Genomic DNA, 27,789 nt, shown 5'->3' with positions numbered 1-27,789 from the left:
AAACATCTCGTAATGCTTGGAACTAATTGTTAATCTCATACAAGTAGGTATTTATATAAGCCAATTATATACAAATAATTCTTATTATTATTAATTTTTTACAAGGCAAAAATGATTAATAGATACAGAGAGTCGAAACCTAACACTCTAAAATTCACTGAAAACAATAACTCATTGAACCATCGAGGTATCTGCAAATAATTATTCATTCAACAAGCAATTCTTGTAATTAATTACTAAACATAACCCATCCCATGTATCTGCGAAAGATGGCACAGGGGCTGTGAATACCATCACATCTGCAACATAATTCACAAACAATGCTTATAATTAATCAGTTAACAAGGTACTATTATTTGAGATGCATTGAAGACCAGATTGATTGTGCGGTATATTAGATCTTGTGTTACATTAAGCAAAATATGTACACACATATATTATGTTCTAAATTTGATATGATATGGTCCATGCTTTCACATAAATTTTGTTTGGAGACAGCAGGATGGAAAAAAATTATGTAATCGAATTCAAATAATAGAAGAATCTTGAAATTCGTTTAATTTCCTTAAAAAAACATATATCAAAATTTTCTTTTTGAATCAAAGTTTATTTATTTATTTTTATTTATTTTTTTCTTAAACAACTCATTAATTGACATATTATTTTAAATAATTTTTTTTTTCTTTTCCTCTTGATTTGAAGAACTTATATTTATTGTCATGTTTATTAATTTTTTGTTTATTTTTACACACCCCTTGAATTTAATTTCTAGACCAGACTAAAAAATTTGCTAATAAAATATTGACATGATTAGGCCTGCCAACGAATTGATCAAATTCATATATAGTTTGTTAAGCTAACGAATTATTGAATTTGAATATAATTTTAATTAAATTAAAATCATATTCACTTACATGTATAATTATAAAATTAAAGGGAGTAAATAATTATTAGTACATAAGATGATGCATAATATGAATATATGATTAAATGAATATAATAATAAGTAATTAATATATGTAAATTTAATACGGAGTAATAAATAACTAATATATATAACATTCATATCTAGTACATTTTAATTGTAAAAATATATATATTTATATTATTGTAATCCGATCGAATTATCTATAATTTAATTCGATTAAAATTAAAATCTAATCCATTGACATGTCTATGGAGTAACATAACTCAATCATAGTAAAAAATAAAAAATAAATACACATCTAACTGTATTTTAATTTTTGTGAATCCAGCACTTCCCAATATCTAGGACTATATATATATAAATAAATAAAAAAGAAAGAAAGATAGGAGTGCTATATTCTTGGTGCCATATTCTTTCCCGAACTTGGCGGGTACACGGATTTTCGGGTCCAAAGCGATATCCACATATTTCTTTTTACACCGACGCGTGCTCTCACAGGTCGTCCTATCTGCGGAGTAATTTTCTGTAGTTGGTTCTTTCACGTCAGAGTAATCATCGCTCGCCTGATTGTTGTTCTCTGCTTAGCCAGTGGGGAAGAGAAGGGAAGGATGGCGAAATCGAGCGCAGACGACGAGGAGATGAGGCGTGCGTGCCAGGCGGCGATCGAGAACACGATGCAGACGGTAGTGATGTCGATCCGCGTCGCCAAGAGCCGCGGGATCTGGGGCAAGGCCGGCAAATTAGGCCGCAGCCACATGACCAAAGCTAGGGTTCTTGCCATTACCAGTACGAGATCAACTAACTATTCCCATATCTTATCTTTTTCAGAATCATCATCTATGCAATTTACTTACAACACACTGAAATTAATTAAGTAAATTTTGCTACTTCTTTTGCTCAATCAATCTTTAACTGTGTTTGTTACACACTAGATTGCACTTTTACCTTTTTCAATTGAAAATTTGTTTATTTTAGTTGTTCCGTTTTTGATTATTTTGAAATAAAATTCTGAAGTCCATGTAACGCATATTACTATGGAGAAAGACTTCAAACCTTTATTCCTTCATTTTTGCTAAGAAATTTCTTGCTGATAATGTTAATGGAGACGGAAAGTTGAGATGAGGGTTGTGTTAGTGGAGGCTCTAGCATGATGAAAATGCTGAATGCAGAGTAGTCCTGTTGCTACCGACCGAAAATTATTGTTGTTTGTAACTGTCCGGTTGGTTCATCGAAATAAAGCATCCCTATAAGCTCATATATGTGGCACTTTGAAGGAGAGGTCTATGCAACAAAAGGCCTTAAAAATTCTGGTTGTATCAACTGACAAAATGTGATAATTTGATAAGCTTTCTTGTCCTACCTCATATATATATATATATATTTTGATAAGTGTCCTACCCGATATTTGATGCCATAGTCCTGCTGCTCAATTAAATTCATAAGGCTTTGACACCCACAAGGATGCTTTGCTATGCCATCACAGGAGGATTTTGCTAGAATTTTCTCGGTATTAGGAGTTATTCAACACTGAGTATAAAATGATTGAAATTGACTCTTCGTCTATGACAGGACTGTAAATGGTCTTTTGATGAATCCTCCAAAAGGCCCTTTCAGCATATACAGATATTGACCTTTAGACTACCATTACATTTACCGGCAGCAGTATTAGAATATCTCAATGTGTATGAAATCTTGTATAGCTTATTAGGACCATACTATCTTGTTTGTTTGCTGATATGAGACTCATTTACTTATCTTCTGGCTATCGGTTTGAGCAATTTGATACTAGAGTGGGAGGAATATAAGCCTTTCTGCCCTTTCTATTAATCAAACTAAATTTAATATTAAAATTCACGAATTGGTTCCAGTCATCGTGTGTGGGAATTTTTGTGACAGCCTGTACTTTATGCAGCAAAACCAAAAGGCCAGCGGAACAAAGCTTTTCTTCATGTCTTAAAGGATTCTAATGGAGGAGTTCTTGAGGTGAATTCAATGTTTCTTTCATTCTTTTTATTTTTATGATTAGTCATACTCTTATTGTAACCCCAAGGGGTTGACTCAAGTGGGCAAGTCACTTGGCCCTGGTGAGGAAGCATCAGGTCTAAGGTTCGACTCCTCTTGGGTGCAAACAATTCCTTTTTTTTTTTTTTTTACCCGTGGGGGTGGGGGGGTTAACAACTAGGAAAAAGTGTATGTGTATGTATATATATCTTCATCTAGAAAATCAAAGTTTTTGTAGTATTACATAGCTGGGTTTCAAGAAAGTTGAATCTTCCATTGAGCAAGAATATGGATCCCTTTGTATCTTTACAGGGTATTGCAACTTTTGTATTATATATGTCCTATTTAAAGGGAAAAATTTAACGATAATGACTGTGGTGATGCATCCATGCTAACAGATGTAACATAATGGATGCAACTACCTAAGTCATGAATTCTATTTCATTTTCATCACACTTTTCCAACATATATAGATACTTTTAGATTTAGTTGTAGAGTCTTATAAAATAGGGTTTCAAATGAATATTAATTAACAATTTCTAAATATGGTTTTATAGGGGTGAATTTTATATCAAATTTTAAGTTGCGTCTGTGAGAAAAGTTCAATAATTTCCACTAATTTTATGACAAAAATGCACTTAAATGTCAAAGTATTTTTCAGAGCTTTGCTAGTTGGACTTCGTGAATGAGTTGTTTATGATGAAACAGTGGAAAAACTAAAATAAATTCAAATAACCATGGGAGGATGCCTTTTTGTAAGTCTCTTTCTAATCAAACATTGTACTTCAAAAAATTAATAAAAATTACTCTATCTAATTCAGGATTTCTTCTTATGTTCATGGTTTTGAAGTAAATTAGTTATAACTAGAAGTACGTTAACTGTTGGTTATGGGATTATTCTTTACTTACAAAAATTGTCTCACGATCATCTCCCAGTTATCCCTATAGAATTACATTACTCTCTTGCCATACTTCATGTAGATTGTAGACTCTTCCTTACAATCTTAATTCTTTAAACAATTTCTTGTAGCCCCCTCACCTAATGAGCTCCTCCACTTCTATTCCTCTTATGAGTGCCTCCAACTAAAGTCAATTGCAATCCTCGACATGCTTTTCTTCTTCTATCTGTCGGTTGTGAAAGATTCATGAACAATCTTTAATGATATAACATTAAACAACAAATTTGGTAAATATAAATCAAGTAAAAAAATTCAAAAATTGATTAAATAACTTTTTCAAAGCTCTTAATTCAAGATTTAAGTTTATATATTGTGTTATATAGTTTTTTCACAGTAAATCCAGTATTCGGATGTGTTTGCAGTGAGTTTAAAAGCTAAAATTAAAAAGAAGAAGTTGGGAACACTTGCTAGAACAGAGGATTTTGAAATCTTTTTTGTAAAAACTTCTATTTTAGTGACCTAATGGCCCTTATGGCCTTTTACAATGGTGTAGTGTGTTCATGACTTATTTTTAGTAGGACTAATATATTGGCAGGTAAAAGATTCATTCCTTGATGATATTGTTTCATAATGGCTAGGTGATGATCGATATAAAAAACCATGTACAATGTCTTTTTCACCTTTTGGTGAGTTCATTTTCTTATTATAGAAAACACAAGCCACACATAATGCATCTGGTGTTTCTTGAGTAGTTCCACAACCATTTGGTTATATCTATATGAAGCTGCAACTTATTTCATAAGTGAAATTAACTATTTAATGGATAGTGTCTCAAATTAGACAGACTGTTTATTTAACAAATGAAACAGTGCTTCAGAAAATTCAACAAGTGGGCTCTACATTGTTTTCTTGTTTTTCTTTTAGAAGAATGAATATGAAAAAAGCCTTAATAGCCAATACTTGGTTCATCCATACTGATGAAGAATATTATTGTACTGATTTTTGTTATGATTTTATTAACTTGAAGGTTTTTTTAGCTGATATTTTTTAAAAAATATTCCTTGCTCCTGTAGCCTGCAAAACTATACAAACTGAAGCATCTAACGAAGGTGGAAGTTGTAACTAATGACCCCACCGGATTTACATTTATGCTGGTAATGCTTCTTCTTTGGAATCACTTTGGTAAAACTGCTCATTTAGTATGAGTTCTGATGGTTTAAACATCACCCTTTGGTGGCCCATTCTTCCTTGAAATCTCTTCATCTATTTACATTCTCCCTCTCATTTTCAAACTTTGTTTCTGATTGAACTACAGGGATTTGATAACCTTAGAAGCCAGAGTGTTGCCCCACCTCAGTGGACTATGCGCAATATTGATGACAGGTAATGATATAGGAAACTTGACACACATAGGTATCTCATTTTCATATTATGAAATTCTTTCTCTCTTTTCGTTATGGTTCTTTACGAATTTTCTTGTGTTCTAGGAACCGTCTTCTACTTTGCATCTTAAACATCTGCAAAGACGTGCTGGGTCGACTTCCCAAAGTTGTAGGAATAGATGTCGTGGAGATGGCTCTTTGGGCTAAGGTGCATATGATAATTCTTTACGTCAAATCTATATAATGCCTTTACCTCATTATATTATGTGGTTTATCTGATTCAAGCACTTACTTCCTGCTCATTTATCATTTGTTCATCTTAAGAAGAGCCATCTTTCTGGGAGTCGTGGCATGCATGGTGCTGCTTTGATCTTTATATGTTCATATTAATGATGTTCACTCGTTGCTCTAGGAACATAATCACTGTCACCTGTCACATGTGTAGTAAAGAGGCATTCGCCTAGTGATAGTGTTGCTAATGCAGAGTAATAAAAAGGATGGACTAGGTACAAATGTTAAATTTTGATGTTATCGGCAACAAGTGGTTACTGCTTAGATTTGAGGCCAACCATTTTGTGCAAATAATGTCAGAGGTTTGGTTTCTAATTCTACCTAGTTTGTCCCTCCCAACATCCTCAGTTAATGAGGACCAGACTGGTAATGGGCCAATGGCCTTTTTAGCAAGGAGTGGCGCTTACCATTACAACATATGTAAATAGATGAAATGTTGTAAGATCGGCGGAACAATTATGAATAATATAAGAAAACCTATGTATTTTTTGATTCATTTATACTTTTATGATACATGTCAGCTTGAAGCAAAAGTCCCTTTATTTTGATGCCCAGTCTTCCAACTTCAACAAAGATCTGTATTCCAAGCCAAAAAGGATCTCAACTGTCATATAATTGGTATTATATATTTTTCTATTTCAATTTGTAAAGAATCTGCCTCATTTGACATTTTAAGGTATTCTGTGGTAAAAAGTTATTGCACAAGACTTTATTTTGTGATTTAGTTTTCTTGGTGAATGATTACATCTCTGTGATCAGTATTTTTCAACTTGTATCTAATATAGGAAAATACACCCACAATCACGAATCAAAGGAATCTTCAAGATGGGCCTGTTGCAGCTACGGTGACCGAAAGTGACATGAAAGTGACTGTTGAAAAAGAACTTGTGTCTCAAGCAGAGGAAGAGGACATGGAGGCTCTTTTAGGCACGTACGTATTTTCTTTTCTTGTCTAGAGGTGGATTTTATGCTTGATATAATACATGTGTCTAATAAAAATATATATATGCAGTTTATATTTATATATTTGGACATTTTGTTTTGAATTGGTAAAATTGAGATACACTGTGAATGAAATAAGATTATGATGACAGAAATTCCTTGAATAGTATATAATGCATGAGTAAACAAATGAGAAGAAAAAATATTATTCCAATTCTTAGGGCCTGTTTGGGAAGTGTTATGATATAGTTTTTCTGATATCGGTATCCAAATTTGGGCCCATATCATGTTTGGGATGGCTTATATTGATTTGGAATAGTTCATAACATATTAGATTTTATGGCCAAAACGCATATCACCAAATTGGTGATATTGTGTGTTTTGGTACTGTAGCGGAGGAGCTAAAGCAAATTTCCAAATTTTCCAAAACAAATTTTCGTTACCAAACATGGTTCCGATTTCTACCCAAAACACTTCTACAACAAAACGGTTGTTTTGGTATTGACCAAAAACATAACGCTTAAAACGCATCGCATGCCAAATGGGCCCTTAGAAATCAGCTATCTTAGGTAGTTCCCTGAATCAAGTTACACAAAAAGGTTTTACCTGCCCGCCAAATTGCCCTTGATATTTAGTACATGCTAATGGTAACCTCAGGATCATTTTATGAGTACAGTGCACTAATGATCAGGTACATTGTTATATTGGATTAATGTTGAAGACAAATAAACACAATTCTGCATGCCTTTTCCTAGCTACACAGGGTCTGTTGCACGAACCCATTTTCTTCATTCATCTTATTGGGGATTCATAGGTAGCATGGAGAAAGTCATAGGCATAACATGACATGAGTATCATATGCTGACTAGGGAAACCCTATAAGGAGTAGGACTTAACAAGGCATTAACCAGGCAGGATGTAGATGAGGGTTAGCCCAATGCATGAGGCTCCGACCACTTTTGAGCCCCAAATACATGCAGCCTTACCTCTGCACGTGGAGAGATTGTTTTCCTTTTCAAACCCGTGACCTCCAGGTCACAATGTAGCATCCTTACAGCCTAGTGCTACCTCTACTACTTGGTAATGCATATCTAATTATTTCCATTTTCGTCTTACCACCTGTCTATCCAAGAATATTCAAGTATGGACTCATTTCATGACATGTTACTCATTTACCACCTAATACTCTATACCATAAAGCTTTGCTGGCCTTAAAGTTGTTGACAGTTTCCCTTTTAGCTTGATGGGAATAAGTAGATCTGATAAACTCCAAAAAAATTCTTTAATTTGTTATCCTGCATTCATTGTACGGGCTAGTGTGCATTGCTCTCTTCAAGCTTATATATATATATTTCTTCCTTTTTTTAGAAGAACTTTGTTTTTTAATTATCCCTTCCTGCTTAATAGAAAAATTAGACCTGGGGGTCAATTCAATTTTCATCTTCTTGTTAAAAGGGATTGACTCATTCCATTAATTGTGGTAGCGTTCTGTATTCTGTGCCATTCTTGTTTTTCTGTTTTGGTTGTTTGTTGACTTACAGAGATATAAGCAGATAAACCAACGATCCTGTATCACTCTTTTCATTGTTGCAGTCATCTTAATTGAATGCTGACTGTTTGAGCGTGGAATTGCTTGCAGCTATGTGATGGGTATTGGTGAAGCCGAAGCATTTTCTGAGCGGTTGAAGCGAGAACTTCAAGCTTTGGAAGCAGCAAATGTACATGCGATCTTGGAAAGTGAACCTTTGATAGATGATGTAATCCTTTTACTTCATAAGAATGTCCATAAATATTTCCTATATTGGGGCAGAATTGTTGTTCATCTTATTGATTCCTTACACACACACACACACACAGAAAATATCAGTCTCTTATGTCATGCTTCCTGTGGTTCATTGTCTCGTTGACACTCGCCTCCAGTCCCAGCTATTTAATCAAATAAACATATAATGCTTTACCATTCTGTTTTGATCCAAGATCATCTCTTTGATCACTGTACAAATCAACTTTAATCTTGGCTTTATTCTCCTTGTATGGAACCCTCAACTTGCATTTGATCACAAGATTTCTGTTAACGGACTAGTGATCAAGCCCACCATCATGAGCAACCCTGCTTCATAAATTTCCCTTTGGAGCTACAACTGTACATAATATATGCATGACCGTTACGGGATCAGTTATCTTTCAACATATTGTTTTATTTGAGCAACAATTCTTATTTAATGTTTTCATCTATCTAGTCTTCTAAGGTGATAGCTACAGTTTGGACCTTTAATTATTAATTTGAGTTCTGCAGGTATTGCGTGGACTTGATTTGAGCATAAACTGTGTTGAGGATATGGATGAATGGCTAAGCATTTTCAATGTAAAACTTCGACACATGAGAGAGGATATCGAATCAGTAAGAATCTCTGCATTCTATGTTGTAATAATGAAGTGTGTTTGTATCAGGCCCAAACTTATTTGCATATCTCATGACTTGTCACTGGAATGTGCATATATATATATATATATTGCTTCTCTCTTCCTATGTCTGGGCATTGACAATTTGACACTCTAATCAGAAACAAGAAATTCACTCTATGTATTTTTCTTATCTTTTCTGAGATGTAATTAGCACATGTAATTCTGTTCTATTCAGACCTTATGATGGATTTGGTCTCCAAAAACCCATACATTCATTGTTAAGTGAAAATTAGCATTTGCTTGCCAGTTGCCACTTACTTTGTAAGAGGCCATACGCGGACAAGACACGACACGGTTATGTTGATACAGAAAAGTTTTATAAAATAGGAAATGGACATGACAAGGACATAGAAATATAAATAAATATGTTTATACATACATTATCATACGATGAACATATAACTTTGATTAATTCTCACAGATTTTATAGTTAAGTTGTTTGGTGTACTGGTAAATACTCAAGCTGATAAACGGTGGAATGTGAGTTCAAGAGCAGCCAATTGTGCAAAATAATGCCAAAAAATTGGTTTGTCTCCAGTCTTCACTTTGAGCACCCCGTATAGATGGGACCAGCATTAAGTAACGGCCTTTTCTATGGTAAACTGCATAATGTGGAGAAATGGGACTTGCAAACTATATTATACATAATTATATTATGTACAATAGGATCACTACAAAATTATTATATTTGTTTCTTTAAGGTTATATTCTACTCCTATTTCAGATGGGATTTGTTGCATGCTTGACTTGTGGAGGCCATGTATATGATGACAAATTTCTTCTTTTCTTTTTCCTAAAGAGACAATGTTGGAAATATTGGAGGGTGTTATTTTCAGATTCAAGAGTCTGGACAAGCTTCCTACTAATGAGTGATTATGCTACATTGATTATATTTTCAGAGAGTATCCAAGAAATATTGGCCTACTGTTGTTCTATTTTTAAATTGCAGACAGATCCATAAAGTGTTAAATACGGGTTTAGGAGTGCACAAAACATATTGTTGTTCAATACAGTTACAACTCATCTTTAGAATGTTCATGATCCCTTGCTAGCGAGAAACTGAGTTGGATTTACATAGGGGAGGGCCCAGGAATTTTCACTTGGAGGGGTTGAACTAGTATTACAAAAAATAAAACTTTTAAAATTAAAATTATAATATATTTTTGTTTAGAATAGGTATCTTAGTTGCTTTTATTTATTTATTTTGAAATATAAAAGAATATTCAAGATGAGATTGCCTATAAATCAAAAGTATTCCATCATCGATTAAGTGCATGAAATGAGAAGAAGGGGATGCGTGTTGTGTTTGGGTTTTGACCTATCCCTTTAATTGCGGGCTTCCAGAAGGAAAAGCCGAAAAGAGCCCAAATTGAGATCTTTTTGGACATTGTGGGCATATGTTGTTGCTTGTTTGTTTTCCAGCTCATTATTTAGAGTAAGTTTGATTCCTTGGGGTTATAAAAATTTTTGGGGGCCATCCCTTCATTGGTCCACGCATAAATTTCGATTTGGTTGTCTGGGTGCCATATTTTCTTCATGATTTTATACTAAATGTTAGATTTTTTTGTGCCTAAATTAAGGCGATTAAAATATTTTGCAGCTTAATACAACTCTTCTTTTGTTGACCTGCATTGTTTTCTGTTTTGATTTGCAGATAGAAACCCGCAATAACAATCTGGAAATGCAGTTTGTAAACAATAAAGCATTAATTGAGGAACTTGATAAGCTTCTTGAAAGATTGCGTGTCCCTTCTGAGGTGTCCTTGCATAACTTCCGTTATGGGAATTTAATGATGAGTTTGAGTTTGGTCAGCTTGTTTAATCTTTTTAACTTCTAAGGATGTTCTGTTTGTTGCAGTATGCAGCATGTCTGACAGGAGGTTCATTTGATGAGGCACGCATGCTTCAGAATATTGAGGCATGCGAGTGGCTGACTGGTGCTTTACGTGGTCTTGCAGCACCTAATTTGGATCCTAGCTATGCAAACATCCGAGCTGTATGTGCACTGTCTGTATTTCGTTTTTCAGTTACTTCTCTTACTGCAATGCATTTAAGCATATTCTTAATATAGGGAGTGTGGGTTTGACATAGACATGCATGTATCTCATTTCTAAGCATGGATATAAAATGCAGATCAGACCTTGACACTGTCAAGGGGCTCTGTCACTAGTTCACTGGTTCACAAAAGGGAATTTAGTTATAAATGTGTGCATAATATGTATTTATTCACTGCTTGCATTTTGTTTGTAGATAATAATGTGTCCAGGAAATAGTAACATATTAGTGATTTTATATATTTATTATGTTACGTCTTTGTTGTATATACATGTTTCTATGTCTCTTTTTATTTTTAATTGGTAAATGTTAGATACACACAGGCATCCATGTATGTTAGCCATATTTAATAGTTTGTGTTATGATATTTCATAAATTGCCTGGATATCATATAATTAATATTTGTAACATAACGGCCAAGTTATAGCATAGCACACAATTGTAACTCAGTGATAGTAGGGTTCCTTCTATCAAAGAGTAAACTAGAGCTAAATTCCTACCTATCTCGCATGGGTAGGTGAGCTGGCTGAGGAAATGTCTCAGGAACCAGATGCCTTGACTTCGACTATCTCTGGCCTACTGGGTTTACATGGCTCGCGGGTGATTGCATTAATCTGTAGGGTTTAGTTTTGACTCAAAATGGGTTGCAAACACCTCGAGGTAATTGAATATAAAAGAGTTTAATACCTTATCTTTACACCCTTGTGGGAGGATTCCTTTGGGGGAAAAAGAAGAAGAAAAGAATTAACAATTTGGGTCATTAAATCATTACATGGAATGTTCGTGGTCTCAATGATCCGAACAAGAGAAGGGTGGTGAAGGTAGCTTTAAGGAAGTGGGGTGCCCAGGTTGTTTGGTTACAAGAAACCAAGTTGGCATCCATTTCTGATGGGGTGGTTAGGAGTTTGTGGGGAGGAAGGTTTGTGGAATGGGAGGCCTTGAATGCTATAGGTACTTCGGGTGGGATTTTAATCATGTGGGACATCAGATGGTTATCTCGAACGGACATGTGGATGGGGAGATTTTTTGTGTCTTGTATGTTTAATATGGAAGAGGACAATTTCAGATGGGTTTTTACCGGAGTCTATGGACCGGTTGTTGATGATAAGCGACCTATCTTCTAGGAGGAGCTTAGCCATGTCCAAGGATTGTGGTCTCTCCCTTAGTGCTTGGGAGGGGATTTCAACTCTGTTAGGTACCCGTCAGAGAGTTCTACAGGGGGAAGAAGGTCCTTGGAAATGGATCAATTTTCTGATTTTATTGATGAGCATCTTCTAGTTGACTTACCAATGGAAGGTGCAGCCTATACTTGGTCAAATGGTAGGGATCCATTCACTCTTTCAAGACTGGATAGATTTTTAATCTCTGGGTAGTGGGAAAAGAAATTCCCAGATGTCATTCAAGCGGTGTTAGCAAGGGTCACCTCTGATCATGTTCCTTTGATCTTGGATTGTGGGGGTTTGTGTTCTCGGGGGTTTGTGTTCTCGAAGAACTCCGTTTAAATTTGAGAATATGTGGCTGCGAGCGGAGGATTTCCAAGGGCAAGTCAGATCTTGGTGGGAGGGAGTCATTGTTTCAGGTTCGCCCAGTTTCATAATAACAAAGAAGTTAAGAGCTCTCAAATTCGCTCTTAAGTAGTGGAACAAGGATGTTTTCGGGAATCTGGAATGGAGGAAAAACAGAGTCCTTGCTGATTTTTCCAAGATTGATCGTCTTGAGGAGGTGGGAGGGGATGTGGAGTCTTTATGGAGGAGATCTCGTAGCGACAAAAATCTTGGGCTCTTTGGCTAAAAGAAGGAGATAGGAATACAAAATTCTTCCACAGATTAGCTAACGCTCATAGGAGGAGTAATCATATCGGAAGAATTCGGGAGGAAGGTGTGGAGCTGTGGAGAGAGGAGGAGGTGCGTAACGGGATTGTTTCTTTTTTCTCAGAAGCTTTATACCGAGCCATTAGTTTGGAGACCCAAACTTGATGGTCTCTATTTTGAGGCTCTTTCTGAGCTGGATAGAGATAAGATTGAGAATCCTTTTACTGAAGAAGAAGTTCTAAAGGCTTTATCAAGTTGTAATGAGGACAAAGCTCTGGGGCCTGATGGTTTTACTATGCGTTTTTTGATGGAAAGTTGGGCGATAGTAAGAAATGAGGTAATGGGTACTTTTCTGGAGTTTCATTCTTTTGGCGTCTTTGAGAAGTTGCTTAATGCTTCATTTATTGCCCTTATCCCTACGAAGGGAGGTGCTTCTGACATAAAGGATTTCCGTCCTATTAGTTTGGTGGGTTGTATTTACAAACTTATTGCTAAGGTGCTTGCTCTAAGGATGAGGGAAGTAATGGATGGGATTATTTCGGACTCCCAAAATGATTTTGTTGGAGGACGACAAATTCTTGATTCAGTTCTTATTGCTGGTGAATGTGTGGATTCCAGATTGCGAAGTGGTATTCCTGGAGTTTTATGCAAACTTAATATTGAGAAAGCATATGATCATGTGAACTGGAATTTCCTACTCTATTTGTTACAAAGAATGGGGTTTGGAAGTAAGTGGGGGAAGTGGATTGAGACTTGTCTCTCGTCTGTCAAGTTTTCAATTCTTGTGAATGGTTCTCCCGCTGGTTTCTTTGGTTGCACCCAGGGTATAAGACAAGGTGATCCTTTGTCATCTCTCCTTTTTCTTGTCGTTATGGAGGGTTTAAGCAGACTTATGCGCAGGGCAGAGGACCTTGGTTTTATTAAGGGATTTAAAGTGGGTAGAGATTTAGTCCATCGGATGGAGATTTCTCATTTACTTTTCGCAGACGATACCCTGGTTTTCTGTGATGTTGATGTGTCTCAACTTCGTTATTTGAGGTGCATCCTGACTTATTTTCAGGCGGTTTCCGGGCTAAAGGTCAATGTGGCTAAGAGTGTGCTTGTCCCAGTAGGGAATGTTCAGGATATCTCCTCTTTAGCTGCAGTTCTTGGATGCAGGGTGGGTTCTTTCCCTATTCCTTATTTGGGATTGCCCCTATGGGTCTCTTCAAGGATAGTGGGGAGTTGGGATTCAGTGATTGACAGGTATGCAAAGAGATTGGTAGGATGGAAAAAGCAATACTTGTCCAAGGGGGGTAAAGTTACTCTTATTAAGAGTACGTTATCGAGCCTTCCCACTTATTTTCTTTCTATGTTCCAAATCCCTTGTTCTGTTGCGGATAGGATTGAAAAAATTCAAAGGGATTTCCTATGGGGAGGAAGGGGCGATGAGTTCAAGTATCACCTTGTCAGATGGGAGCAAGTTTGCAAGCCTGTGAAATTAGGTGGACTTGGCATAAGACGATTAGTTCTTTTCAATCAAGCCTTCCTGGGTAAATGGTTATGGAGATATGGGAGGGAAAGACACTGTCCTTGGCGCAGGTTAGTCTCCCGTCGGTTTGGGGAAGAGGATGGAGGCTGGTCTACACGTCCGGTTACTATTGTGGGAGGAGTAGGGATGTGGAAGTCTATTCGGAAGGGTTGGGATGCCTTTTCTGCTCATACCAAATTCAAAGTTCGTGATGGACGTCGCGTTCGGTTTTGAGAAGATCTTTGGTGTGGTGATCAGCCACTATCTTGTACATTTCCTAGATTGTTTAGTATTGCAGTTGATAAACACGCCTATGTAGCTGATTGTTATCATCTTGATAGCAGTGGGATTACGTGAGATGTGCACTTTCGGCGCTCTTTTCAGGATTGGGAGATGGATGAGGTATGTGTTTTTCTGTATCTTTAGTATCGGCAAGAGGGTGTTGGCAGAGATAATGACGATTTGATTTGGGTTCCTTCTTCCCACGGTCGTTTCGAAGTAAGATCCTTGTTCTTATGTCTGTCTAATTTTGTTAATCGTGACTTCCCGTGGAAAACTATTTGGCGGTCCATGGCTCCAACTAGGGTGGCTTTCTTTATCTGGACCTCTGTTTGGGGAAAGATTCTGACAATTGATAACTTGAGGAAAAAGGGCAATTGTATTGTTAATTGGTGATGTCTATGCAAGAAAGATGGGGAGTCTGTTGATCACCTCCTTATGCATTGCCTTGTGGCGAACGACTATTGGAATCTTTTTTTTGGGTTGTTAGGAATTGATTCATGTATGGGAAGGATGTCGTGTGAGAAGGGATGTACTCGATTTCTGGAGAATTGTTCCACATTGTGTATGGTGGCGCATTTGGAAGGGAGAGAAATAGTAAAATGTTTGAAAAGAAAGAGTCATCTACGGCAATGGTGAAACTTCACATTCTTCGTTCTCTTTTCAATTATGTGAAGAGGAGCTCTTGCTCTTTTTCTGAAGATTTAATTATTTTTTTGGATTCTTTGGGGCCTTCGTCCCGGTTCCATTTCTGTATAAGGAACGCGTTCCCCTTTTGAACGCCTTTTTTATGTTATTATTACTTATCAAAAAAATATATATATCAGCCAGGTCTAAGGTTTGCAGATGGCCCAACAGACTCATCCCACTAATTCACATATTTAACAATAGAACTGCCAATCTAGTTTGGGTTCGATATCTATGCTTGTATGAGCTATTATAAGAAACTGACACATAGCATGCCTGGGGTTGATGATGCCAATCTTTTCATGAGCCATGGGATGTGTACCTAGTATTGCATAGGATCTGGATTTATTGTGATTTTGTAATTTTCTGAATCAAGTGTTAATTTACAGCCGCAATTTTCTTGCCTTTCCCACACTCTTTTCATATCTCAGAATCAATTTGAAATTTCATTTTCTTTGACAATATATGTTTTTTGATATATTAAGTTTTATGGTTAAAAAATTATATGATCAAGAAGGCAATCAACCCATGAAGGTCTTTTAGTCTTTAGAATAACTTTATGAGCTGGATGTCAGTGTGGTTCTTTGGTAACCTCAAAAATGGCAATTATAGTCAAGCCCATATACTGTATAGCTCCTGTAAGGCTTAATTTTGATTTTCCCATTTAGAACTATATTTTCCCATGACCTGATATTAACTACTTTTTTTTTTTTCCCCTGCAATAGTGAGGATTAGAGACTCTGTGTTCAGGAGTCGACCTGAATGTGCAGTCACATGCCTTTCTGTTCTTTCCCTGGTTGTGGATCAGGGACTCTGCTGCACATTCATGAATAGGTGGTGTGAGCCTTAGTAGAAGGCCTTTCCCCACCCTAATGGCAAATTTTTTTGATCAGTCATGAGAATTTATTTCTTGCCTTTGAACTGAATTGCAAACTGGCATTCTGTGTAAATATTTTGAGAAATCCTATTCTAAAAAGCAGATAGAACTCTTACAGGTTAAAGAGAAGCGGGCAGAACTTGAAAAATTGAAAAGTACTTTTGTTCGGAGAGCATCTGAATTTTTGAGAAACTACTTTGCTAGTCTCGTGGATTTCATGATAAGTGACAAGAGTTACTTCTCTCAGGTACTCCCACAAGATGTTGCTTATTATGGTATTTGTTAGTCTTAGGGAATGAAAATCCTGAGTTTTACTTGTTTCTTGGATTTAACAGCGTGGACAATTGAAGAGGCCCGATCACGCTGATCTGCGTTACAAGTGCAGGACATATGCTCGCCTTTTGCAACACCTGAAGGTCAAATTTCTTGGAAACTTCCACAACTATTAATAGTTATCATTAGTCCTTCTTCTCTACTTCAATTTTTTTTTTTTTTTTGAATCTTCTCTTCTTTTCTTTTGCATTTGCAGTCTCTTGATAAGAATTGCTTGGGTCCATTGAGGAAAGCTTACTGTAGCTCCCTTAATTTGCTTCTACGCCGGGAGGTTTGAGGACAATAAACCTCTATTTAATTGACTTGCAGTTACTTTTTTTTCTGTTGGTGTTATTCCTATCTTGGATTATACTTCATGAAACCATAATGGTTAATTATACTATCTCTGAAGAAACTGTCTTTAAACTCTCTGGCATCACCATCCACTTGATGACTTAGTTTGTAAGGTAGTTAGGTTCAATCCAGTATCAATCTATAGTTGAGCCAGCACAAGCAGGGTCACTTTGGTTTAGAACCAATTAGCACGGTAGCACCTATTCTTTGTTGTATATCTTGCTAGAAAACTGGATAGAATACAAAATATTCTTCAGTGTCGGAGAGCTGGATAGCGTCTCAAAGACAGGCCTCTTATGATATTTTGCATCTGTGGACTATTAATAAAACTGTTGGTGGATTTGAAGTGGGTCAGAGTTTGATAGGACTTTATTTCTATTTTTAATTTTTTGATAAGTAGAGTTTGGTAGGACTTGTAATCTCCTTGCCTCTTCAAGAACCTTCACAGTAAAACTAAGACTCTTCACCAGTTCTTAGTTGACAAACTGATGCTTGTTGAATCACCAGCACTCAACTTCTGAGTTCTTATCAATGATTGAAGGCATGCTCCTACACTGATGAAACTTGACTATTGAAGTCATTCCTCATCAACTGCCCAGAAGTCAGAATTTAAAAGGCTTGGCACTCTGTGGCATGTTAGGTAAAATTCTCACCACACAAGGGCTATGGTCAGAAATATTAGGATGAAGAAAGATGGCTTCAGAATAAGGAAAACAATTCATCCATTCGTCATTAACAAATGAATTGGTTCTAGGGGGTTTATCAAGTTTGGTTGACACAGTCGGCTGATAATGCATTTCTCTCTCTCTCTCTCTCTCTCTCTCTCTCTCTCTTCCCCACATAAGTGTATTTATATGTGAAAGTAATATACATATGCATACAAGTATTTGTCATAACTTGTTGGGGCAGGTTATGTAAGCCTTTTTTGGGCTTGTTCATTATGCACAACATATACATCAAATGCTTCATAAATGAAAATATGAAATTACTTTTACATCTAAAATATTGTTGTGTAAACCTTTCCACCATTCAATTCATATGGTTTAGGATGTTTTTGGTTGTGCTGGTGAGTGCTAAGTGGTAACTATGCAAATGTTGTTTGCTAAATTCATGTTTAATTTTTATTTTTTTTCCTGTTTAATCTGAAAATGTGGAATTTGGAAACCTATCACCTCCCATTCCCTTCCCCAATATTAAGAACTCCATAAGATTTACTCAACACATTGCACTTGATCAAACCTTAAGAGTATATGTCAATTCTCTGTGAAATTTGATATCTCCATTGATCTTTTCTGTTTTTTGACCCCCTATAAGGACCTTTTGGGCTTCTTCATATAAAATCTTATGTGTTAAAACCTTCTTTTCATATAGCTACTATATCATCATATGTGGCCTTCTCTTATGATTTATGGATTATACTAATGTTAAAGCTTATCCACTGATGTTAATTCTGTTGGAGGTGGAGGGTGTAGGATTTCTTACAGTTTAGGAATTTCAGGAGTTTCAAAATGTGGTGAATGAAAGTTTTCTTCATCATTTACAGGCTCGTGAATTTGCAAATGAGCTTCGTGCTAGTACCAAAGCATCAAGAAATCCAACAGTATGGCTTGAAGCTTCCACAGGTTCCAGTCAAAGTGTGAACAATGCAGATACTTCTACAGTTTCAGAGGCCTACGCCAAAATGCTTACGATCTTTATCCCACTTCTTGTCGATGAGGTTGCAACCCTAATTATCTATTATTCTTCTTTTTCTTTTCTTTTATAACTTTTAAATTTCAATGATATGTTTTTTCCTTGTATTAACACTTTAGTTCTTCCATTGCTCAAACTGCAGAGTTCTTTTTTTGCACACTTCATGTGCTTTGAAGTTCCTGCACTTGTCCCACCAGGAGGTCTTGCCAATGGTAACAAGACTGGAACCAATGACGATGATGGCAATGATGACGATTTGGGCATCATGGACATCGATGAGAATGACAGCAAAACAGGTAATTCTTTTCCCAAATGACCTGATCTTGTTCATCCCTGCTAAAGTTGATTCAGCACTGTTTATTTAATTTTTTAGGTAAAAATTCTTCAGAGCTGGGAGCACTAAATGAATCACTTCAGGATTTACTTGATGGGATACAGGTAATATATTGTTTAATTTCATTATATCAGTTACTGAACTTTATTTCTGGCTTTTGTTATGTAATGATTATGCCTCTTTAAAGGGGTGGAGTTTACTTTATAACGTAAAACATTCTTGACGCTCCTATTTATCCCGGAAAAAGAAAAAGAGAATTTGTTGATTGTCACCAAGTTCAGATTATAATTGTTGGCTTATGTTGGAATTGTAGAATTTAACATCTGCACTATTCTATGTAGAATCTAATGCCTGGTGATCCAGAATGAAGTCCCGAACTTATAATTAAAAATCTCTTTTAAGAAGACTTCATCAATGGGTTTCAGTTGAGTTCTATACCGGTCAGGGTTGGTTTTGTCCTTAGTATGGAGATTTAAATTCTATTAGATGGTTTTTGGTTTGAACTTGAGATTGAACTGAGGTTTGTATACCGGAGGAATTGTATAGTTCTCCATGTATATGGTTTGTTACACTTAACAAAGGCTTTTCTCAACTATTTGAGGATGGCTACTTGAATCCTATTTTCTCGTTCTACATTATGAAAGGCCATACTTTCAGTCCAACCACATGTTATCACATCTTTTGTTACTAAATGTGCTCATGTTAATTTTTGCTTGCTTTCCCCCCTCCCCCTCTCCCTGTCTCTCCTCCTCTAACATTTGCCTTAATTATTTAGATTTTTCAGCAACAATTTCCTTTTGCATTCTAAAATTTTCAAATGTCGCTTTGCAGCAGTGTATTTGGCTGTTCGCCAATCATTTATTTATTTTATATTTTATTTATTTAAATTTTAGGAAGACTTTTATGCTGTGGTGGACTGGGCATACAAGATTGATCCTTTGCGCTGCATATCAATGCATGGGATCACAGAACGCTATATTTCTGGTCAGAAAGCTGATGCAGCAGGATTTGTCCGTATCTTGCTTGATGACCTAGAATCTAGAATTTCTATGCAGTTCAGTCGGGTGAGTTACCCTTTATGTTGAATGATTTGCAGCCATTTGCATTCTTATTGTAATGACATTTACCCACTCAAGTAGTGAACTCTATTGCAGTTTGTTGATGAAGCTTGTCACCAGATTGAAAGAAATGAGCGAAATGTTCGGCAAATGGGCGTCTTGTCATATATACCAAGGTGAACTGGATCTCACAGGTTTATGCTTCTGTTAAGTGATTTATGCTGTTGCATTCTACTCCCATTCTACTAATTCTAGGCAATTGTCAGTTAAGGAATTCCACTTTTTGGTCAGATGGAATGAATTAGGAGCAGACATATATGGAATGTACAATGGGGGACTATCAGTTTTCAGATTGCTCAAAATTTTCTAAACATTATTTGTGACCTCTAAAAATCAAAGATAACTTTTGAACTGGTATGTTTCTCAAAAATAGTAAGCTGTACCTGGAGATGTTAAGTTTGAGAATGACGTGCTCTAAAATATCTAAAAATCCTGTAATGGTACATTCTTAACTAACTCCAATTAGAGAACATTCTGACCTGGCCCCTTTTTTTGTATGACAGATTTGCTTACTCTTTCAATTTTAAGTTGTTCGTTGTTATCAGCATGATTGTGAACCTTTGTTAGTTCCAGTTAAATATGCCACTACCAAGTGTTGGTCCTGTCAATATGAGGTGCACTTAGTACTATTCCCACAAAGTGGCTTTTCTAAAACTTGAACCTGCATATCATGCTTATCATCCACAACATTTGTCCAAGAAAATAAATGAATCAAACCCTGCCAAAATTCAGGACGGTTTTTCCTGCTGTATGTTTGTTACCTATAATCCTTCTGGACTTTTTTTTCACTACCTTACATATGCTCTTTTTTTGTTTAATTAACTGGTCCATTTTGATTATTTATCCAAACTTTTGCTTTATGATTTCGTAGATTTAGCTTTCTGCATTACTGTATTATATGAACCTGTTACAAAATTAAGTTTCAAGACTGCTTTGTTAAGTTCTTTGGATGGCACTTTATTGTTAGTTTATCTTTCCCTATAAGCACTTAAGTTATTGGTTAGAATCATTTCATATGTTGTTTATACATTTCTGCATAGATTTGCAACTCTTGCGACCCGTATGGAGCAGTATATCCAGGGGCAATCAAGGGATTTGGTTGACAAGGCATACACTAAATTTGTGAGTACTCTCCTCTTACAACATATTATTGTTGTTATCAGCAGTGTAATTTGCCAAAGAAAATTATATGATTTTGTAATGCTCGAGTACGTAATTGTGGTGCAAGCAATTCAAGTGAAGTTTTATTGAGTTGATTTGTCTTTATCCTTCTTGTATTGATCAGTATAGTACCTCTAGCAATGTGATCTGATTTAATACCTGAATCAAAGACAGCCCTGAAATGCGTGCAATATTTTCCTACCTAAATCATTCGGTCTTTATTTTCAGCAATAACATGATAAGAGCATCCCTTTTAGCACCTTTTGATCTTTTAGAAGATCATTACCATAAGGGAATAGAGTGGTATCTCGTGTCCTGAAAGCTTTCTCAAGGACTTAAATAGGCCTTGTATCAATTATGGATATAGGTTTGTACAATATAAAGTAAAAGAGACGAGGATCCAGAAGTTTGCTTCTGGAATTAGTTGAAGACATCCACTAAATGGGCATCTCAACTGTTTAGTAGAATCCGTGGAGTCTGCTTCAAGCGCTTCCAAATAAAAGCTTACTTGAAGGTTGGTTTTGTGCAATAGTTCTTGTGTCATAATTCAGCGATTCTTGCTTAGAAATTTTCCTTGTGTGTGTTAGTGAGCATAATCATTTAAAGCAGGAGCTCCTGCTGTTTCCAAAAAAGCTAGTGTGGGATACTAAGGTAGCGTTTGGGAGAGCTTCCTAATACTAAAAGGAATTTCATTATAAGGAATTCAAAAAAGAGAAGACATTTGGTGAATGCAATATTAAAGTCCATATAACTATCGCAATTATCTTTAAATTTACAGTATTACCCTTTACTCTCAATAATAACCTACACTGCATTAAATAATTTGACATAAACATTTTCAGATACAAAGTTGCACTCATGAATACTTCTTTTGGGTAGCTATGCATAATTATGTAGACAATATAATTATAATTACATAGACTAAAATTTGGAAATTCCGTGTACATAAAATACGCTTCAGATTATGAGAAACACCCCTCACCTAAAAGATTCAAGATTCGGAAGTGTTGCACTGTACATAACATGTAAATGGGACTGTTCAGGTGACTAGTGTATGGGTATCCCTCTACCAAAGATATGGATTGTCCTTTAGTCAGTCCTTATGCTGCCGTGATGTTTATAATCTGACTGTGATTAGTGAGGTAGCACATTTAACTCTTTTCAGGATTTGTACTTTTTAATTGTTTTTGCAAGATTGAATTTTTTATTTAGTTTTTTATTTAAAATATATGGTTTAAGCATTTAGAATATGGGGATAACTGTTTGACAGGTTAGCGTGATGTTTGGAACTTTGGAGAATATTGCCAAGACAGACCCAAAATATGCCGATATTTTTCTTTTAGAGAACTATGCTGCTTTTCAGAATAGGTATTCATGAATATATTGCACACTTTTTTTGCTTTTATAAGTTGATCTTCACGTCAGTGCTTCTTAAAGCATTGTATTTGTTTCTCAACAATTATCACCATCGACTTGCTGATTACAAGTTGCATGCAGTCTGTATGACCTTGCCAATGTTGTGCCCACTTTAGCAAGATTTTATAACCAAGCAAGTGAAAAGTATGAAGTAGCTTGCACAAGTCATATCAGCGTGATCATATATTATGTAAGTCATCCATCTCTAAAGCTCTATTTTTATTTTTTATTTTATTTTTTTATTTATAATTATAAAAAAAATTAATTGATTGTAAATTTTGTTTTATATTTTATAAAAATTTACCAAGTTTTCTTCTTATGATGTATTCTTAAATAACTAGGCACCTTTTCACTAAATTTGTTGCTTCCAGCAATTTGAACGACTTTTCCAGTTTCATCGAAAAATCGAGGATTTGATGTACACAATCACGCCAGAAGAGGTTGGTCTCTGAATGATTGCATATTATACCTTATTCTCAATAAGAATGTTATTTGCAGATAGATGCTTAGAATATCGTAGTTGCTTTAGTAAGATTACTACTGCACCACACCATGGATTCTTGAGTTAGCGTCTGTATGAGCGGAACTATGTTTGAAGGGTGACTATTGTTACAGCTGAGACTCATGGTACTCCTGTTTCATATAGTTTAATCCTCTAGACATGTTTGAGGAACAGTGTATCACATGCTTTCAACATCGACCAAGATGCTGGACAGGAAATGATTAACTTAGCTTAATTGCAGATATATATATATATGTTGATAAAAAGGACATTCTTAAGAATACAAGTAAAATTTTGCTTCATGGGAATTTTTGAGGGGTTTAATACTTTCTTTAGAGAACATGTGCCTTCATGTCTTGTAGTGGAGAAACTATACAATACCCGGGGGTATTTTGACACGTGGTACCCCTCTCAATGAAAGCTCTCTATTTTCTTTGGTAATAGAGAGTGAGGAGTTTCCAAGAGAAATGTGGAGCTTTCATTGGGTGGGGGGGTACCACGTGTCAAAATACCCCCGGGTATTGTATACAGTGGCCTTGTAGTGTATGGTAGTGATGCATTATGTTCCTCAGATTATTTATGGTGTTGTGTGTTGTGATCCTCAGAAATCATGTGCACATGTCACACGTATGCCTGGAATCTTTAATTCCCTATTTGATATAAAACATATGTTTTTATGAACTATATGTGAATTATGCAACTCCATAAAGTGCAATCTCAGTTTATATGCTAATTTTTTTAGAAGAGTTGGCGTCTTGTATATTTTTTGTTTCCTTTGAGGTTGCTGCATTGTATTTGGTGATATTATGTCGACTTATATATGGCTTTGTATCTTGCAACTTTAAATATGGTTTGTCAATTAATAACTTCAATCATGAAAGAAATAACCGATCGTAGTGGAAGTTTTGACTATAATATGTTTGGGAAGTCGAAAAGTTGAAATTTCTTAGTATGCAGAAGTTTAACACATTTTTTTTTTTTATACCTTGGCAAGAAACACACCCACACCCACTTGCCCCCTTATGGGGACTTGAATCCCCGACCTTCGATTTGGAAGTTTAACGCTGTTCTTTATATCATTAATTGCTTTTTCTATGACGAGATTTTTCTTCTTTATTTTCATCATTTGTCTATTAAATGTAAAACAATGTATATTAAATGTTCAATGGGGAAAAAAAAAAGGAGGAGAAGAAATAGTTTCCGATATTGAAAATTTTCCAGTGCCTGGGGCCTTGCTATCAGCAGGACTGCTTACTCTTCCCTGGGCATTTTGACATTCTGTCTCAGTTGCTATATATTTGAGCTACTGTAACTGGTGCTATCACATGATTCACATCATTGCTTGTATTACCCTTCAGAGGTCTATCAGTTACTATTTTCCACCTTCATAGTAACCAAGTTGGCCAATGTCATTTCTGAGAGTAGTTTCCTTCAAATATTTCAGATACCATTTCAGCTTGGATTGTCAAAACTGGATCTTCGGAAGGTGGTAAAATCCAGTTTATCTGGGGTAAGTCAATAACCTCTAGAATCTACAGTCTTTAGTTGCAAGGTACTTTGTTAATACAATTTTGTTTTGTACAGGTTGACAAGTCCATCAGTATAATGTATAAGAAATTGCAGAAGAACTTAACCTCAGAGGAATTGCTGCCTTCATTATGGGATAAATGCAAGGTATGTCGGAAATCAAATCCGAGCACAAAAAGTGTCTTCTCCAATAGATGTTCAGGATTTATTGAAAGTTGAAAATTATCTGGCTATATGACAAAGGAATAACTTGGTTTAAAAGGCAGATAGAAAGTGAAAAAATGGAAATTTTGTAACAATATAAATCTCAGGCATACCAGTACTGGACCACCCCAAGAATATCCTGAATTTAAACCTATGAAGCAAAAGTGAACAATAAAACCACAAATCATATATATGCAACACCTGATGGTAAACTGGTATTTTTGGTGATATCCCCGTCCGTAGGCCGTAACTTTTTTTATTTTTTTAGGGTTTTGTTAGAAAAACAAAAAAGACAATATATATATATATGTATATGTATATATATATATATATGTATATGTATACATACAATTGCAGGGGTTATACTTGGGGGGAGCTAAGGAGAAATTCAACTTCATAGAAGAAAGCATAGGGATGAACTATGTTGAGGAAGACAGATCCTATTAATGCAACAAATGTAGACTTTCATTTGTTCACTACTGACTAAAACAACACAGAGAACTTTCCAATATCTTAGCAAGCCTAAATTCCCTCAAACTAGAAGGAACTTGGCGTAGTAGTGAATTTGGGTGAATCAACCAAAATTCTACGCTCACACTAGAAGAATTTTGGCCTAGCAGAGAACCGTTAGTATCTAGTATTTTGGTTTCACGAATCCCACTTAAGCTTATATGCTTCTCCAGAATAAGTATTCTAACCTCAAAATTTATTGAAGGTCATATATTAATCAATAAAAAGAAGCTTTAGAGTTACTTCTTTACCCCTTGAGGCTGTTGTGATCGACTTCCCTTTCCTTTCCTGCCTTTCATCTGCTTAGTTTGCAATGTCTGACAAGTGTCAGCTTGACCTTCATCTATATTAAGCATGGAATTTGTTCTTTGGTGAATGGAGTTCCTGTCATTTACTTGAACAGCCTGGTTATGTGCTAAAGGGATCTCAGTCGGTAATTTGGAAACATCCTCTGAAGATCTCCAGGTATCCTCCAGCCGATCCATCTAACCGCTACATGATCCCATTGATCCAAATCAATCCCACAGCTTCTTCACCTCGGACTCATTCCGTCAACCAATCTGTCCACCACTTGTTTTTGGTTTGATTTGGCTTTGTGAATTAAGATGTTCTTCTATTTTCTTTATTTGGGCATTTGGAGAGAGAATGAAGGAGTTTTGAGGTAAAATGAGAGTTTTGAGTTTAAAAATGGAGAAGGCATAAATGGAGCCTCAGCATGGGCGATGGTAATCTGCTTGCCTGAGAGTGAAACAGTTGGGAATAGAAATGCGGGAAAAGCTATTGCAATTGTTGCAGTAGAATTTTTAACTGTGGCTGTTGTTGAGGGAAAAAATATAGCTGTGTTAGAAAATGGGGATGGAAGGCAATGAAACAGGTCATGTAGAGAGACAGCTATAGATGTAGCATCATTAACTACATGAGGTAGGACAAAAATAGGAGGAATTAGGATGGGGAATTGGTAACCAAATTGTGGTGGTGGGTCACTTTTCATTTTGTGAAGAATGTGAATAATTTGATAAATGGCATAGCAGTCAAAAGTTCAAATATACTGTTTTCCTTGGTAAGAACTTTCTTACATAAATGGAGCCGTTGCATAGTTTGGATTTGCATCAAATGTAATTTTTTTGAACTTATTTTTTAAAGATTGATATTCTTAAATTTCAAAGTATTTTGGCAAGTAAAATGAAGGTTTGTATTTCAGTTTTAAAAGTGAGATTGACCACCAATTTTTTTTTTTTTTTCCTCCTCATAAAAAAAATAAAATAATGACTAAATTGGCATTTCTTTCGTTGATAGGTAATATGCTAGAAATAGACTCGCGAATGAAGATTTATTGATCTTGTTTATATCTCACGAGACTGTACTATTATTGACAGAAGGAGCTTCTTACTTGCATCTAATAAGGCTGTATAAGGCTGTTTTGTTGATAGTTAAAGGATCTTACTTGTTTGCATCTAATAAGGCTGTTTTTATGATTTGACAGAAGGAATTTCTGGACAAATATGATAGCTTTGCACAACTTGTTGCCAGGATATACCCCAATGAGACTATTCCATCTGTAGGAGAAATGAGGGAACTTTTGGCGTCCATGTAGAGAGAGAAAGACGGCTGGTGTTAATAATTTTGGAAAGTTCCATTTTGTGTTGTACTAAAGTCTCTTGTAATTTAATTTTCCTTGTTTGATCCCCACCCCTTCCCATTTTATTTATTAGATCGAGAATTTTTGCGTGCATTAAAATGGTTCATATGAACCTCATGTTTGTATATTATTTCACAGGTTAAATTATTTGCCCCATTTGTATATTTCTTTTTCATATACGTGCTTGTTTGATGGATATGAATCTTTGCTTCCTTTCATTACCTTCCCATATTTTTTTAAAAATAAAAAACATATTAGCATTTGCAAGCATTGGTGAACATGACCTAGTTAGGTTCTTGTGGTTGGGAACGTCGGCCACTGCCGATGCATCCAAAAGCGAGGTTCAACCAAACTATCATCTTGGTGAGAAGTTTGTTGACAGAATGCAAAGAATACTAAACTGTTGATATCGGTTTCCTCATCGTTGTACTAATTGTGACGCTCCTTATGCAATGCTAATGACTAACAATGTATGTATATGCGTTGATTGGATAATGTTTCTAGCTTGGTTTAGCCGAGTTAGTGATCGTAAAGCTAAATTTTTTTTGATTTCAGTTATCAGGATGATGGATGCTGGATTGGTAGATGCATTATGGTACAATAGCTTATGAGTGCCATATTGTCACCTAGGAAGCATGGACACTTCTACAGAGGAGTTGTACCTGTGTCGGACATAAATAAAAATTAATTTTATTATTTTGGACATTTTGCTGCACTTCCTAGACACTTTTCGGACACTAGTTAATTCATTAATCTTAAAAATAATATGAATACTATCATGACAAAGTATTGAAATATTGGTATATATGATATAAAAATTATTACAATAATGACGTAATTTTATTTTCTAATTTAATCAAGAACAACTCTTAGTATAGAAATTAAAAATGAAT

The 27,789-nt window shown here is 35.7% G+C and overlaps 1 protein-coding gene across 1 annotated transcript; it reads left to right on the top strand.

Moving 5' to 3' along the window:
* Positions 1 to 1,395: 1,395 nt before the first annotated feature.
* On the top strand, positions 1,396 to 27,073 carry LOC132276414 (exocyst complex component SEC3A). The gene is made up of 25 exons (XM_059777828.1): positions 1,396 to 1,714; positions 2,841 to 2,911; positions 4,902 to 4,982; positions 5,144 to 5,211; positions 5,316 to 5,418; positions 6,287 to 6,432; positions 8,083 to 8,200; positions 8,740 to 8,844; positions 10,564 to 10,665; positions 10,767 to 10,904; positions 16,246 to 16,374; positions 16,463 to 16,543; positions 16,657 to 16,731; positions 18,337 to 18,510; positions 18,628 to 18,781; positions 18,859 to 18,923; positions 19,713 to 19,883; positions 19,974 to 20,053; positions 20,978 to 21,059; positions 22,369 to 22,466; positions 22,596 to 22,704; positions 22,886 to 22,954; positions 24,461 to 24,526; positions 24,601 to 24,690; positions 26,741 to 27,073. The coding sequence occupies exons 1-25, from the start codon at positions 1,537 to 1,539 to the stop codon at positions 26,849 to 26,851; spliced, it is 2,664 nt and encodes an 887-aa protein (XP_059633811.1). The 5' UTR covers positions 1,396 to 1,536; the 3' UTR covers positions 26,852 to 27,073.
* The last annotated feature ends 716 nt before the right edge of the window (positions 27,074 to 27,789 follow it).

Source organism: Cornus florida, unplaced genomic scaffold, assembly GCF_030987335.1.
Source record: "Cornus florida cultivar Cherokee Brave unplaced genomic scaffold, ASM3098733v1 CherokeeBrave_3.0.0_Hap2_Chr10, whole genome shotgun sequence".
Lineage (NCBI taxonomy): Eukaryota > Viridiplantae > Streptophyta > Magnoliopsida > Cornales > Cornaceae > Cornus > Cornus florida.
Note: the sequence above shows the minus strand (reverse complement) of the source record. Positions and strands in the feature narration are given on the sequence as shown.

Bases quoted from the DNA above. Each gene is read 5' to 3' on its own strand.
- LOC132276414 (XM_059777828.1), top strand. From the start codon at position 1,537: ATGGCGAAATCGAGCGCAGACGACGAGGAGATGAGGCGTGCGTGCCAG. The intron at 10,905-16,245 runs GTATGTGCACTG...GAACTCTTACAG, and splicing joins GCTATGCAAACATCCGAGCT to GTTAAAGAGAAGCGGGCAGA. The intron at 19,884-19,973 runs GTGAGTTACCCT...ACTCTATTGCAG, and splicing joins TTTCTATGCAGTTCAGTCGG to TTTGTTGATGAAGCTTGTCA.